Source organism: Rhinolophus sinicus, linkage group LG04, assembly GCF_036562045.2.
Source record: "Rhinolophus sinicus isolate RSC01 linkage group LG04, ASM3656204v1, whole genome shotgun sequence".
Lineage (NCBI taxonomy): Eukaryota > Metazoa > Chordata > Mammalia > Chiroptera > Rhinolophidae > Rhinolophus > Rhinolophus sinicus.
Genome location: NC_133754.1, coordinates 144,595,991 through 144,612,443, shown reverse-complemented (window position 1 = coordinate 144,612,443; position 16,453 = coordinate 144,595,991). Strand labels below are relative to the sequence as shown.

Here is a 16,453-nt window from a genome sequence, read left to right as displayed (position 1 = left end):
AAAAGGATAGTTATTTCTATGAAAACTAAACTGAGTGCTATGCAAGCACTCAATCTCATCAAGTTGCTAAGCACATTGCTGTTTAATCTGTGAATAAGACAACTATAAAATATATATATATATATATATATATATATATATATATATATATGGGGAAAATCATAAAAATCTCAATATAATCTATAATCAGATTGCCTCAAAAATGTCTTTAGTGTCTTTAATTTCTCTCTCCACTTTGAGGAAACAAACACACTGTGAACACTACTTATGCAAAATTACTTCAAGTTCCAGCAGTAGACCCAGTTTCAAGAAACAGCTTTGGCCCATAAAGTTTAACAAAAACCTATTTGAACTAAAATAATTATAGAGGCTTTAATCTACTGTTTCTTTTAGCGACATCACTAATTATGTCCTGATTTTATCGTATAAGATAGTAAATGCAAGACAAAGAGAAGACAATGATAGGATATGTGAAAAGCTGGAGAAATTAGAGGTGAAGAAATTTTGCTAATTGGAGAATTGCAGATGAACAGAAATTAGCCCACAGACACATATATTCACATACTCAAATGCTGCCTTTCACCTCCATTTTTAACACCAGCTTGCCAGTCAAGCACAGATTCTCTCACCCCACACAAGATCCACATTTTCTAAATTATTAAAACCCAAATAGGCATACAAGCAATGTGCTGTCTGCTAAAATTGCAGTAATCAAAAACAAAGGGATATGTCCATTCCTGGGTTAACCAACTGGCAGACTCACCCAGCCATGCTTAAGGCAACACTGAAGAGCTGGGGGAAGGGAGAGTGTCACTGAGCAAAAGAGGCTTATCTCTAAAAAAATTGATCCTGGATTTTGGAATTAGAAAATGTGAAAAGAAGCTAATTGTATTTCACCATACAATTAAGTTTGTTAACAAATTTGAATGGTTTTTATTTCAGTTACTCACATGGGTAGAGGGTTATCTTTTCAGTGACAGAGGCATGAATGGAGATCTGGAAAGATTCGTTGTAAAATGAGAGAGTAGATTCAGCAATGGTTGAAGTCATGGTCTATATGTTTCTTGGTATAATGACAGTTTTCACAAAGGACTGGAAGAAGTCAGATTCAAGAAAAAATAAACTATGCTTTTACCATTGCACAGGCACGTGTGTGTGTGCGAAATGATCTTGTTCCATGAAGGAAACCAGTTAGGTTAGAAAGAAGGAAAGGTTAGATTAAATGTCCTTTGCCTATTACTCCCAAGTTAAAGTTCCAGCCCCTCCTCTGTGGCATAACACTGGTGTACAATAAAAATACACAACCCTAGGTCCAGTCTTGAGGTGTGCCTCCTTGGCACCTTGCTCTTATCAAAGCCACTTTCCCCCTGTAAGGCTAGGAAGAGGTCAAATAAAGCCTTTTACACATGCAACCATTCCCAGGAAGATACTACAGTGTTTCCCTGAAAATAAGACTAGCCGGAAATCAGCGTCTTTTGGAGCAAAAATTAATATAAGACCGGGTCTTATATAATATAATATAATATAATATAATATAATATAATATAATATAATATAATATAATATAATATAATATAATATAATATAATATAATATAATATAATATGTGGTCTTATTTTACTATATATAAGACTCAGTCTCATATAATATTATATAAGACCGGGTCTTATATTAATTTTTGCTCCAAAAAACGCATTAGAGCTGATTTCCGGCTAGGTCTTATTTTTTGGGAAACGGTATTCTTCAAGACAAGTTCTAAAAGCAGAACAAAACTTACCTCAAAAATAGAGATCTCAGGCCCTGTGGTTTCTGGGCAGGAAAGATCTGCCCTTTGAGTAAGATTAAGGTTAAAGTGTCCTGATAGTCTAATCACAATGCTTTACCCATAAAAGATACTTGGTAAATATTTGTTGAAATTAAATGGGTAGGTGTGGTAACCTGTTCCCAAAGCTGCTCCTTTTACCTACATTCAGTAATGTCTGATATAAAGAGACCTGTTCTTATGTAATTATTCAATAAAATATCACCAAGAGTGAACACATAAAAGTAGTGAGATGACATTCCAAGTGTGTTATGAAGCTTCAAGCTTTCACTGCCTGGACATCAAATAAACCAGTGTTTGAATCCACAAAGAACTGCTATGCTGAGAGCAGAAGAAAGCAGCAAAACACAGCTGTCTGGGCATGGCTGGAGCACCAATCCGCAAGTTATGTAACAGCTGTGGTGCAATTGTGCATTTAACTCAAAACACATTTTTAAAAAAGAAAACAATTCCGTTTTCCACAGAGAAAAAAATTGAGAGCAAGAGAGGGAAAGAGAAAGAGAGAAAAAATGTTGACATAACACAGAATGTTCTATCTGGTCTTTAAGGATGAGGCACAGGGAAGGGAAGGACCTTGAGGACAGTTGCCGTAGAGCCGAGGGGGCTGGACCGTGAGCCAGATCTGGCCTGCCTCCTGTTTTTGTCAATAAAATTGTATTGGAAAACACCTACACCCATTCATGTATTTATTGTCAATAATTCCTTTCATGTGGAGTCAAGTAAGCTACAACTGAAACCACCTGGCCCAGAAAGCAGAAAATATTATCTGTCCCACTTCACAGAAAGTTTTCTGACTTCTGTCTTAGATGAATAAATGGCAAAATTTAATTGCCTGTGAGGGTGACTATTCACTTTGAGAATCAAAACAGCAAATTCTCTGGGAAATGAAATTCTTGTCTTGCAGTTACTAGATCATAAGCAAGCAACTTACTCTCTGTCTGTAAAATGGGGAACCAAGTAAGGATGGAAAGAGAAAGCCACCTCCAGAACCTGATTTGGAGTAACCATTCAATAAGCCTTCATTTCCCTACCTAACTCCCATATCTGGGGAAGCTGGCAATTTTCACTGGGGGAAAAAAAAAGTGTTCTTAATTCTTAGTGATTAGAATTAAGAGCATCCAAAGTTTTCTACCTTGTTCTTACTGCAACTTTTGCTATAGCTTCAATATAATAAAGTATTGTCCTTAATATGGGAGTACTACAGTTAAAATTTGTCCTTTTTGAATGTTCCCAGCTTAAAATATTAATCTAATTTTAAGAATTTAAGTTACTTGAGAGTCCTGTTTAAATTCACTCTGTAAATTGCCTGTGTCAATGATTGACAAATACAGCCAACTTACAAAACCAGGGGTTACTTTCATTTTAAATGAGTTTTGACAGACGATATTGCCATATTGCTACTGTGGTGACTGTGTGTTACAGTGCACTGAGTTCCCTAAAAATCCTGCTGACTTTTCTGTTCCCATAGATAAAGTAAAGATCATTTAGAGCTTCTGAAATTTCAGTAGGTCTACCTAGCCACACTTAAAATACAGTTGATTGGTATGATGTGTTTTATAGCTGACTTGGGGTAGGGGCTCGATAAAGGGTCTTTCTTTCCCCCCACAGCACCCTGTTTCCCTGACAGCATAGTCCTGAAGACACCTGGCCAGGGTCCTCTCCTCACCAGCTTCTACTGAGAACAAGCGCCCATTTAGACTCTTTTTCAATTCTCAAATTCTCTGATTCCAAGTCTGTCGGAGAATGAAAAGTTTCACAGAAGCATGAAAAGCATGAAAAGCCAAAAAAATAATAACTGGCCTTAGTGGCCAGAACAGCTGCGCTGTGTACCCTTATCACAGGTTTCGGCTTTGTAAATTAATTCGTCTGCAAATAGTGCCCTGTCTCCAGATGCAGCTTCAGTGCTGGAGCACTGGTTTCTTAAGGATTTAACTTTAAAGTCAAGGGCTTCCTGCACTAGGTGTTACAAATAAGTAGTGTCGTTTTCTTTTTGCTCCCAGTTTGTTCATCCAATCATATCCCAGTATGCAAATAAACCTTAGCCCGTGTGGATAAAAAGGAACAAATAAAACCAAGTGCTCTATCAGAACTAAATCGCTGAGCCTGTCACCTGTATTTTAGGAGCTGAACCAGAAATGTCGTCCTCAGGCATGCCAGACTTACCTGGCCCACTGACCAACTTGAAGTTTCAATACACCAAGGTTAGTAGAATTTCTATTTACTGCTTTGCCTCAGGTTTTTTAAAAATTACATTTATATAAAGCATAAAGGTCAATTTAAGTAAACTTGTGTGAAGAGCCCTTTGTAAATACAAAAATAAAAGGCTTGCAAAATGCAGTTCTGGGTTTAGTGCCTTGATCACATAATGAATTCTAAATCTCATCTGGCAACTTTTCATAAATTTATTTCTTAAAAATATTTTTAAGTGAAAGGCATTCTCTTCTGTGTGAAAGGTTCTTGTGCCAGGAGTCAGTGGATTTTACTAAGCAGTTCTATTAAGGTCAGCATAGCCCAGAATGTATGATAAAAGAGGCAGATACTTGCTAGAGAAACTTACTAGAAAGAGCCAAACAAGTGGGAAATGATTTTAAAAACAGACAAACCGAGCATGCTGATGTGCTGAAGTAACACGATCTTTCTATATGTTTAATAAATGTCAAAATTAAAGGACCTAAATCTGAATATTGGATGAAAGCTTCTGTATCAAGGACGTCAAATAGATTTGGCAGTATTTAGCATATCTGGGGAAAGAAAGCATTCTTATTTATTTTATCAGCCATGTTTGTTGCCATTGGAGCAGTTGTATAATTGTTAACTGATAAATAAATGGAGAAACAAGAGCAGGAGCCTGACCCAGACTTAAAAATCCACAGCTAGGTTGAATGAGGAAATGGATTTTGTTTGAGTCAGCTAAGAGTATCTCTGAACTTTGCCTGTTTTACACTGTTATATACCTGCTTTCCTGTCAGAACCTAGAACCCCAAATAAATAAAATAAACAAAACAAAACTGGTCTAACAAACTCACTTAAAGTTTGCTTTATGGTGTGATGGAGAAAGTAAGGTAAGAAAGGAACTATTTTAACTCAGGGAGAGCCATTTTGCTTTCTGAATTAGCCAATGAAAAATCAAGAGCATTACAATTTAAGGATAGACTAAGAACTTTGCTATCACTTGTATATCCCTTACTTAACCACGGATGGTTTTGTAATCCTAAAATTGGTTATATTTTTATTTTCATATGCACAAAAAATAAAGAAGTTGCTCAGCTGACTGGCTCTTTTCCTTAGGAAAGTATCTGCAGAGATCAGATTTTTCCTTTAAGATGGTTGACCAGCAGCTATAAAGTGTACTAATGTATTATTTTCACAAGGTTTTATTAGAAGGGAAAACATGTTTTCCATTTAATTGTATTCCAAATGGAAACATAAAAATGTGGTGAGTCCATGCCATCCAACAACATACACTTGGCAAAAGTATGCCCAAAAGATGACAAGACTTTAGCCTTCCCAACTTTCTTATTCCAAGTTGGTCATTCACAAGAAATTTCAATCCAAACAGGCACATTGAAAAGTGCATTTCATAAAGATTCACATTGTTGGCAATGACTGAATTATCCCACTACTATTGTTACAAAGGGTCTTTTTAAATTTTTTCCTTATGATACTACCTGGAAAGATATTTAGTCGTCTGAACGTTACATTTTTAAAAATTTGGCTTTGCAGGAGTTTGCAGTTTTCCTTGTATGTGTATCTCAAGAAAGCTTTAATGTGAAATATTTTCTACTTAAGCTTATTTAGTAGTTAATAATTAAGTGTGTAAGAAACAGTACTATTATAGAAAAATGAGATGGTTAAAATCTAACATACAAACACAGATCTAGTGATCCTTTAACACAGAGAGAAGTTTCTAAGATTGAAATCTTCTGTTCTCGTTAAAGTCCTTACACAAGAACACTTAGGGAACCTGACTGACTTAAGCATCCAAAAGAAAGCAAGATTCAAAGAATAATATTTATTTCCTCTTTCATTTAAAAACTTTTCTGGATAAGACTATTCAATGCAAGTCAGTGAATTTTGATTGCTCACACATCTTCTCTATAAATCTGTTCTGCTCAGATAGCATTTTATTGTCTGATTTATTGGTTACAGCATTTTTACACTTGGGAGGACACCAGTTATGTATGTAATTAAATCTAAATGGGTGAGCTTTTTCAAATGCCTTTGCATTTTTTTACTGTGCCCCACTGAAGAATTGTATTGGATTTGCACTTGCAAGAGGAGTTGGAAAATAACAGTTATTAACTAAGTTTCCTGGTTGCAAAGCAAGTAAACAAGGATTTTATAGTGCCTGAGGAATTACCTTCTCTGGCCAGCACCTAACCTCTGTATTATTTTTCTCTTACTCTGTTAATGTTCTTCTTTATTATCACTAGAAGTATATTGGTCCTTGGGGCAAGGTGGAGGGAAGAGACTAGCAGGGTTGAGTAACAAAAAATTATTACAACTATGGTAGAATTACATACTCTCAAGCTTGAGACTGCTTTTCACCCAAACAAAAGAAGTCATTGTTGCCTATCTTTTATGACTTACTCTCTAGTACAGTCTGATTATTTTTTTGTTGGGGTGGATAAAACAGAGATCAGACTTAAGAATTACTTTCTAAAATGATACAAAGGTTTTTAGAATTTAAAACCTCAATAACATCATTATAAATCCACATAAACTCGGATCCCATCTCTATCCTCATTTGTCCCCTTTCCAACTCTAAATGAATCATACATCTGCCAACTCATCTGTTTTATTGAGCCTTTAAATGAAGAGCTTCTTTGAAAGTTATGTGATCATTGGGCAAACTACATCACTTCTCTCTGCCTCAGTTTCTTTATGTGTAAAATGGGAATAATAAAGGTACCAATTTCCTAAGGTGGATGAAAGCATTAAATGAGTTTAATGCATATAAAACACTTGAAATTGTACCTGGCACATGGGAAATGACTGATTAGCATTAGCTATTCTAGTCCTATTTGTTTTTCTGAATTCTTTCCAATTTTCAAGAATCTCCTTTTACTCAGCCTTTCCTAGACCTGTTTCCCACAAGTGCTCCTCTCATCTCATTCTCTTCTAGTTTTTCTGTCCCTCTTTCTTGCACAGTCATGCCCCACCTGACAAGGATCGCATTGGAGTGAAGTTCCAAGGGTTTATCCAGGATTTCAGGGATCAAGAATTTTCTCTTATAGGATTTGGTGACTTTGTTTTCCATTTTCCCTTCATAACACTATTTTTTACCTTAAAAAAAAAAAAAAGAAAAAAAAAAAAGACAAATAGGAAATTCAAGAAGACAAGTTTTCTCAGGATTCAAACCCCAAAATGTTCAGCTTCACACTTAAACTTAACTCACTGAATAATAATTTGTTTACTAGAAAAGATTATCTACTCATGACATTTCACACAAACATATAGGTATGTGCAAACACACACATATGCATGCACACACAACAGGAAATAATTATAACTAAAATTCATCATGTTTATTCTGTGCCAATGACTGTTTTTAAGTTCTGTATAATAATTTTATTTACTCCTCACATTAACCTTATAAGGAGCTTACTATTTCTGTTTTGTAAATGAGGAAACTGAAGAACAGAGTGGCTAAATAACTTGCCTAAAGTCACATAGCTAGTAAGTGACAAAGCTAGACTGAGTGCTAGCAGTCTGAGCCCTCACACCAAGTGACTTCTCTAAGGTCAGTATCACTACTTTGGGACATGGAGTTGCTAGAATCCTGTTCTGTCCTTCTTTATTCTGACTTTCATTCGTCCATTCCTAATTACTGGAGGGGACATGACCATGAGCCTTATCACCTGCTGCTCAGCTGTTCCCAGGCCACCAAGAGGAAGAAATAAATAAGAATGCTTTCTTTCCCAAAACATGCTAAATAATGCAAGTCGTTCTGAAGTTTTTGAAACAGCAGCTTTCATCCAAAAGATGTGTTTTCGATAGAGAAGCATTATGATTCATTGAATACTACAAACTAGGCAGCATTATCGCCTTTTAAATTCTTAAAACAAATTCAAGCCACATACATTTTAAAATAACCATCCTCTTCACTCATTTCTCCCATTTCCCTTCCCTTTATTTAACAAGTCGTTGAATGACTGCCCTGTGCTAGGTCTTACAGGAAAGCTAAGAGATTCCTGCCTCATGGATCTTCTATTCCTGAAAGGTGAAGACTGGGGTGGTGTGGGCAAGAAAATAAACAAGTGAGTGGATACTTTAATAACAAATTATGGAAAATGTTAAAAGAAGAAAACATAAAGCTGAGAGACTATAAGGGGAAGAGCTTACTTTTGATGAGATTTTAGGAAAGGACTTTAAAAGGAAGGGACAGTGAAGGTGAGCCTGAGGGATGCAAAACGTAAGGTGGCTGTGGAGGGTGGAGAAAGAACAAAGATCTAGAGGTAGCAACTCATGCACAGAACATGTGAAGAAGAGCTTGGTGTGTTCAAAGAACTACCAATCGCTAATACAACTGGAGTAAAATGAGGGAAGGAGAGAATGGATGAGACGAGCCTGGAGACAGAGGCTACGACCACATTTATTTAAGGGAAGCCACTGAGGGATGCTTAAAACAGGACACGACTTATGTTCAAGACAAAGCTGATTGTGCAGTGGCCCTGCATTCATTTGGGAAGTCTCTTTAACTCCCTTCTGACTGAAGCAGCTTTTGTTTGTTTTCAACTTTGGAAGCAGTGAACAAATAGCTGACGGCTGCAAGGTGCGGTGGCTTAACAAGAAAAACCCAACCTCGACTTCCAGCTCTTCTACTTATTCAATGATTTTGGCCAAGCTTCTAACCCTCCTTGAGTTTCAGTTCACCTGTTTGTAAATTGGGAATAATAATAACTACCTTGAAAAGAGGCTGTGAGAATTAAGTGAGGTAATTTGTGGAAAGTGCCCCAGCACTTATTAGCTCCTTGGTCCGGGCTCTTTTAAACCCTCCCCTTTCCAAGATGACTCCTAGAATTCTAAAATTATTCAATATAAGTGAAACAAATTCTTGTATTGCCTGTCATAGTTTGAAACTGCTTTCATCTGTTGATCTCATTTAAGGTTCATAATTAATCACTGGAAAGGAACTAAGAAAGATGTTACTAGTGTCCCATTTTAGAGCTGAGACACCTGAGCTCAGAGATCTTAAGTGACTTGCTCAGAGTCAGGCAGCTCTTCAGCGGTAAAGACAGAAAGAACTAGATTCTGAATTTTCTCCTTTCAAATCTGATACTTTTCCATATGGTTCTGTTTTTCCCCCTAAACATTAAAAACAGTAGTACTTGAATCCCACTGGATTGTCTCTAACAAGTGCTTTCACACCTATTACTAAATTTGTATCATTCATTCCTTACTCTGATTGAGAGAGTTGAAATTTGATTCATGAGAAAAGAGGGATGATTTGGGCACCAGATCCCAAAACATGTGGACCGCTACAGAGAAGTTATTCTGCAGTAGTACTTCTTGAATTTGAATGTGCAAGTAAGTCATTTAGGGATCTTGTTGAAATGCAGATTCTGATTCTGTAGGCCTGAGGTGAGGTATGAGATTTTGCATTTCTAACCATTCCAGGTTTTGCTTATGCTACACAAGTGTGGCCTGTTGACCAGAAACAACGGTCTAAAAGTTTTGGGTCAACCTTATAATTTTATCCACAGTGACCACCATCTAGTTCCTTTGGGACCTGACTTCCTGTTTCCCCCAGAAACTTACTCACACTCAGTCAGGCAGAAACACTTACCTTCCCCTTCGAAAGTGTCCAAATCCAACAGGAATCAGATCGTGGCCACACACCAGTGACAGAACCCACCATAAATTTTGCTCCTGGGAGATAAACTTTCACTACAAATGCCATATTTTAGCTCATCTCTGAGGACTACAGTCTCGGCAAATTGTTTTGTAGTCTGGCACCTGCCTGGCTTTGAGAAATCTAATCAACACAAATACTAAATTAAGTTGCACATGCCCTAGGAGAAGGTATTGTCCCCATTTTACAAGGACTCTCGTGTTCACATGATTTCTTTTAACTGGACTTCTGATGAATTTATTGTTAACCACTTGCCAGAAAGAGAGGACTGAGTGAGAAAAACTCTTAAAGGGTACAAGAAACAACTCAATAGAAGAGCAACCCAAAGTTAAGGCAATGTCCTGAGGTGGCATGGGTAATCTGTGGGATGATATGAGACAGATCAGCATTAAAGAAATCTTATTGATAAAATGGTGATATAGTTGTTTCAAAATAGCAATTATCTGGCTTGTGATGGTGATTAAGGTTTCTCATGATGCTGTTATAATTGTGGCCAGATACACTACACATTTATCAGATATCAGTGGCAACAGAGACAGAGCCAAGTTCAAAAGAACATGAACAATAATTGCTTCATAATTAAACATTTCATTAAAAACTACTACAATAAACAAATTGGAAAAGTCAATATTTACATAAACCTTGATTTCCTCACAGTGATGTATTTGGAGTACGTATGTGCTTGTGTGTGCCGGTGTGCCTGTATATGTATCAAAAACTCCCATAAACAGAGGCGTCATTACAAGATGTATAAAGTGTCACTAATATTTGATTTTTGATATTATAATATCGCTACCTGATACCTTTATTGTAAAGTTGGAATTGTTAAAGGAAATTTGTTTGCTGGGAATCTACACAAGTATCACAGATCCTAAGACTTTGCCTGCACAACTACCTCTCCATCCTAGGTCCCATTATTGGACTATTTTCACTGCTTTCCCAATACTTTTTTAGAAGTCAAAGGAATACAAACAACAAACAACTGAATTATGCCCTACATTTTGCACTTACTTTAGAAGGAAGAAGGCTTATGTGCAAGTATTTTATTGTTGGGTCTTGATATTGTTAAATATTAAACTTATACAGAACTTTCTGGTGCTTCTACATCAATACCTCTTTGATAAAGAGTGTGTATGACATATGGAGTTGCTGACAAGTATTTTTGTTATCTGCGGTACATAGTGAAGGTGTGGCTCAAAACAGAAATGCTTATCTTTTTCCCTGAGTTAAAAAGGCTGAAGGTTTTTTCCAACAACAATGAGAAAAAAAAAAAGTATATATTCCTGTTGCTGAAGTCAGATTACAATACAAAACAAAAATGAAAGGAACATTTTATATCTCCTACTTTTGTTTGGGTCACTTTCTTGTTTTGTTTTCATTCCTTTTACTGCAGTTAAATATTTTCCTGCAATCTCTTACTTCCTCCTCAATTTCCTTTTAGATTGTTTTTACTTTGAATCTCAGCATTTTGCTTTGCTGCCTCAGGGTTTGGGTTGAAAGTAGTTGCCAGAGATCTAACTTTGATTCTTTTAAATGGTTAACATCCCCACCTGAATTTTGTTCGGTCTCTCTCTTCTTATTCATCCCCCATCTCATTCTTTCTGGCCCCCTTCCAAAGTGTTTTGTTTTTGTTTTGTTTTGTTTTGTTTTGTTTTGTTTTGTTTTGTTTTGTTTTGTTTTGTTTTAGGTGGCTAAAACTGAGAAAAGGTTTACACATTTACAACCCATCACTTCCTATACATTTACAACAACAGCCATCACTCTGGGCTTTCAGGTTTGGAAATTCACACAGGTGACTAAAAAGGGGATCTCATCACCCTTCCTCGCCCTTGGCCTGTCTTAAAAGAACTACTTTTTGTATTGAAAATGTGATCTGTTAAATCTCTCTGCCACCAAGAAAGCACTGGCTTCCCTTATAGGATCCAGAGCCACTAGGCTAGTTCTAGCCCTGCAGAGATCATTGGAATTCAGGGCCCTGACAATCTTTGAAAGGAGTCAGGGGCTCTCTCCCCTTTAAACCAACATATTCCAAAATCTTATATCAACATATAAGGCCAATAAGTTTTATTCTGCCTATTAGTCAAATTTAGCTTGACCCACGCCAGAAATATTTCGAGGAAAGCACTTATTTATTTAGAGTTGTAACTTTATGTCAAACACATTAAGACATAATAACTTTTACACTGGAAAGGCTTTTTAAAAAAATTATGACTTGGACACTAAACTGCTTTCAGAAAATGGCCATTCTTTTAAGACAAAGGTCATATGATGCATCCCTTAAAATCTGACATACCAAACATTTAAAGAGTAAAAATCAACATTTATGTTGCCTCAACATTGCCATTGATTGTTTCCCTATATAAGAAGCACTTGAAGTCCAAGAGTATGCATAGGCGTCTATAATTTCCAATCAATACTGTGAACTTTAAGTTGAGGTCTACTGTACATATATATATTATTCAATATTATCCTGAGTCCAAAACTCATAATTAGAATATAGTTAACATAATGGTTAAATAGGACCCAATAATTTTTTCTTTCTTTTCTAGCCTGATCCCTTTTTCTCAACTTTCTGAAGGCCAACAACAAATGGAAAATGAGCAAAGGGAGGGGAATGATAGATCATTTCGATAGCACTAAACTAGGTGTCAGAATTATTATATTATAATAAATATTTGTTAGCCTACAGTAGTCCCCCCTTATCTGTGGTTTTGCTTTCTGTGGTTTCAGTTACCCATAGTCAACCATCATCCAAAAATATTAAATGGAAAATTCCAGAAATAAACAATTATAAGTTTTAAATTTCATGCCATTCTAGTAGTGTAATGAAATCTTGCATTGTCCCACTCTGTGCTGTCCAAGTCATGAATTATTTTTCGTCCAGGGTCTCCATCCACACTGTACATGCTCCCCCAGCCCATTAGTCACTTAACTAGCCAGCTGGGTTAACAGGTCAACTGTCAGGGTATCGTAATGCTTGTGTTCAAATAAACCTTATTTTACTTAATAATGCCACATTTACATAACTTATTATAGTATATTGTTATAGTTGTTCTATTTCATTATTAGTTGCTGATCTCTTATGATGCCTAACTTACAAATTAAACTTTATCATAGGTATGTATGTATAGGAAAAAACATGGTATATGTATATAGGTTTGGTATTCTCCATGGTTTCAGACATCCACTGAGGGTTTTGGAAAGTAACGCCTGCAAGATGAGGGGGTGACTACTGGAACCATTTTACATAATAACCACAGGAAGAATTTTTATTCAAGGACATTTGGTCTCACAGTTAGATGGAAGCAAATGTCAAATGTAAAGCTTATAAATTTAAAACAGAAAAAAAAATCATTAAAGTAGTTCATACCAATATATTCTCCATAGCTCAGGGGAAGGAAAAGGATGAGGCAATTCCTGATCTTTATAGCAACGCTGATCATATCATTATGTGTGCTGAGTTTTGTTTCTATGCTGAAAGGCCTGTGTTTGGGGAAGAGTGTATATAATTCATAATTTGCAGACTGTACTGCTATGTCACTGTACTCTAAAGCCCTATGATTTCATGCCTGGAACGTTAAAATGGTTTCAACGAATATCTGGACTCTGGTCACTCTACTTTAAATCCATTTGGGGGAGTTAAAATCAGTCTTTCTAAAAACATTCATTTGATCCTGTAACTCTCTCGTTATATCAGGATAGAGTCTAAACTTCTCACGCTGGGGATAAAGACCACCACAAAGTGGCTTCATTGTCATTGTGGGGACTTACTATTTATGACTTCTTTCCACTAGAACTCTCTGTTCAGGGCTGATCTCTTCACTGTGTTACAAATATGCCAACACTGTTCCTCCCCTTTGCCCATTGTTTTCCTTTTCCCACCAATCAAATTCTATCCTTCAAGGATGCAATCTTTGCGCCCAGGTCCCTTTCTCCCATGAGTTCCACTGTGCAGTTTATTGACTAGAGCACTGCTTTGGTCATTTTACTCTACAACCTTCAATTCTTTACTGGCTGATCTTGATATAAATACACTCTCTTCTTAGATTATAAGCCCCTTGAGAGTAGCAGTCATGGCTAATTCATCTCACATTTTCCTTCAGTATCTTCCAAATAATGAGACAGTATTTACTCATTATGTGACAGTTTCCTGAAAATAAAAGTGACCATTTTGGTTTATGTCAATATAAGCACAAATTCAAATAAGAGTTGAGCTCACCATATTCTTCCATATTAAAGGTTAAAAGTGAATAATGCAGAGCAGCTGCTGAGAATTTGAGATCATCTAGGACTGATCTCATCAGTTGCCTAAAGGCTGCCAGATAAACTTGTATTCTTTTAGGTGAATGCTCATTTACAAAATATTCACTGGCTTTAATCTGAGAGGGAAGTGTTATGTGCAGCTTACATACAGGAGTCTGACATGAAACTAGATGGTAAATACATATTGTGATGGTTCTTTCACCAAAAGAGACTTATGAAGTGAGCAAAATAAACTGTAATATATCAAGAGTATATTATTGAGAACTTGGAACTTTGAATTATCACAGACCTAGGAGGACTCAAGTAGGAGCTGGAAAGTTTCACCTGTAAACAAAAATCTGGAGATATCTTTTAAAAAGAAATTTAAAGAGAGTGTATTTGTATAACGATTTGCAAACCAGGAAGTGTAGTCCTCAGTATGAACTGAGAATACGTTCCAAAACGGAGGGGATAGAGCAGGATTTATAAAGGCAAAAGTTGCAAGGAGTCGATGATCAAAGAGATGGGTTGCTAGGGGAAACAAGATTATTAACTTACATCATTTGTTTTCTGATTGGTGGGGGCCACTGGACTTTCAATGGTTGGCTGACTCAGTGATCGAGCAAGTGGAGTTGTGAGGTGGGAACAATGCGTAATATATGATTAGGCATTTTTCAAGTCCTAGTTTCAGCCCAGGCCTGTAGAACAAAAAAGCTGCCTTTGATCACGCAATCATAGTACAGGGAGCATTATTTATCAATGCTGCAAGGAGTACAATTTATCAAACAGTACAATGAGCACTGGAGGGTGGGGGGACTGCTGGCTCTGCAGGCAGTTCTGGAATCCAAAAGGGCAAAGTTATGCTCTGTAAGCAGCTTCAGAGCTCATGCTGCAAGAATCCAAATTTTGGGCCACAAGTTATGATATTAAAGTTCTTATAAGTCCTCACACCACAGGCCTAACAAAATATAATTAATTCTATATCTTGTTCTTATTAGATTTTTGGTGAAATTATACTGTGGAAGGATGGAATTCTGGGTATGTCTTTGACAGGGTGAGACTTGTGCTCTTTCAAAGACATAAAGTCTAGAGAGGTAATACTATCATTAGAGCAGAGGAAAGGGAGAATTAGAACTTTGGGAATGAATGTGATACAAGTTTTGCAAGGCTGACTAAAAAATCTAGGGCAAGTACCATGATGTCTTTAGATTTTTGTTTGCAATTTGGTGAGCTGATATGTAAATTCTAACTTGAATACAAAACAGAACATAATAAGCAATTTAATAGTAGGATACTAAACTACTATGTTAGAAAAGAGAAAAAAAGAGGTTAAATCCAATTGGACCGACTAGTGAAATCTTCATGAGTCAATGACATTTTAAGGGAGAGTTTGAAGTATGAGTAGAAGAAAATAGTGAAACTCCAGTCTAAACAGCATGAATAAAAGGTGTGGAGCAGAGGGCATGGTGTTTGAGGCAGTAGAATGAGGCTGAAACAAAGGTAAACTGAGGAAATAATAGAACAAAAGGTTAGAAAAGCCAGATCATAAGCCACCTTGTTATCATGCTAAGGAGTTTGTGAATGGAAAACCACCTAAGTGTTCTGAGAAGGGGTTAAAATCTGAACTGGGATGATTTAGGAAGATTATGATAACAGAGTGAAAATTAAATTTCAATTAGGTGGACGTGGGGGGCAGGAAAAACAAGGAGAGGTTCTTTTTTGTTTTTACTTCTTTTCTTTTTTTTAAATCTTTCGATCACAGTTGACATTCAATATTATTTTATATTAGTTTCAAGTGTACAGCATAATGGTTAGACATTTGTGTAATTTAAGAAGTTATCCACCTGATTAGTCTAGTACCCACCTGGCACTATACATAGTTGTTGCAACATTATTGACTATATTCCTTATGCTGTACTTTACATCACCGTGACTATTTCGTAACTACCAATTTGCACTTCTTAATCCTTTCACCTTATTTACCCTGCCCCCCAAATCCACTCCCATCTGGCAACCCGCAGTTTGTTCTCTGCATCTGTGAGTCTAAAGAACAAAATAAACAAACGAAATAGAAAGAGACTCATAGATGCAGAGAGGTTCTTTATAATAGTATAGAACAAAGTCATATGTACAAAAGGATGACTAGGGATTGTGTGTCATTAACAGGAGAGGGAAAGTGTGTGTGTGTGTGTGTGTGTGTGTGTGTGTGTGTGTGTGTGTATGAGAGAGAGAGAGAGAGAGAGAGAGAGAGAGAGAATGTGCATGAGCAAGCTTTAGAACTTTAGTCTGAGTTAAGAGAAGCATAAAGCTAGAGATGACAGTGAGCTGAACTTGTGACACATTGATTAAGGTGTTTCCCAGACATCCCTTGGGAAAAGTACAAAGAGGTAAGGGCTAGTGACGCATAAAAGAAAATACTTTTAAGAGTAATTACAGGATTCCATAAAATGTGTTTCTGATAGCTGAAATGCTGATTTACTCTAACATGTTGGGTGAGTCAGTTCTTTAATCTGAATTTACCTTTCTTCAAGCTG

General features: G+C 36.5%; 1 protein-coding gene across 1 annotated transcript in view; it reads left to right on the top strand.

The window, feature by feature from the left end:
* Window positions 1–3,866: 3,866 nt before the first annotated feature.
* Window positions 3,867–16,453, top strand: part of ALDH1A1 (aldehyde dehydrogenase 1 family member A1) — a 54,793-nt gene continuing 42,206 nt past the window's right edge. Inside the window, exon 1 of the mRNA XM_019736692.2 lies at window positions 3,867–4,023. Within this exon, the coding sequence (XP_019592251.1) occupies window positions 3,958–4,023 (66 nt within the window). The 5' untranslated portion in view covers window positions 3,867–3,957. The remainder of the gene's footprint in view (window positions 4,024–16,453) is intronic.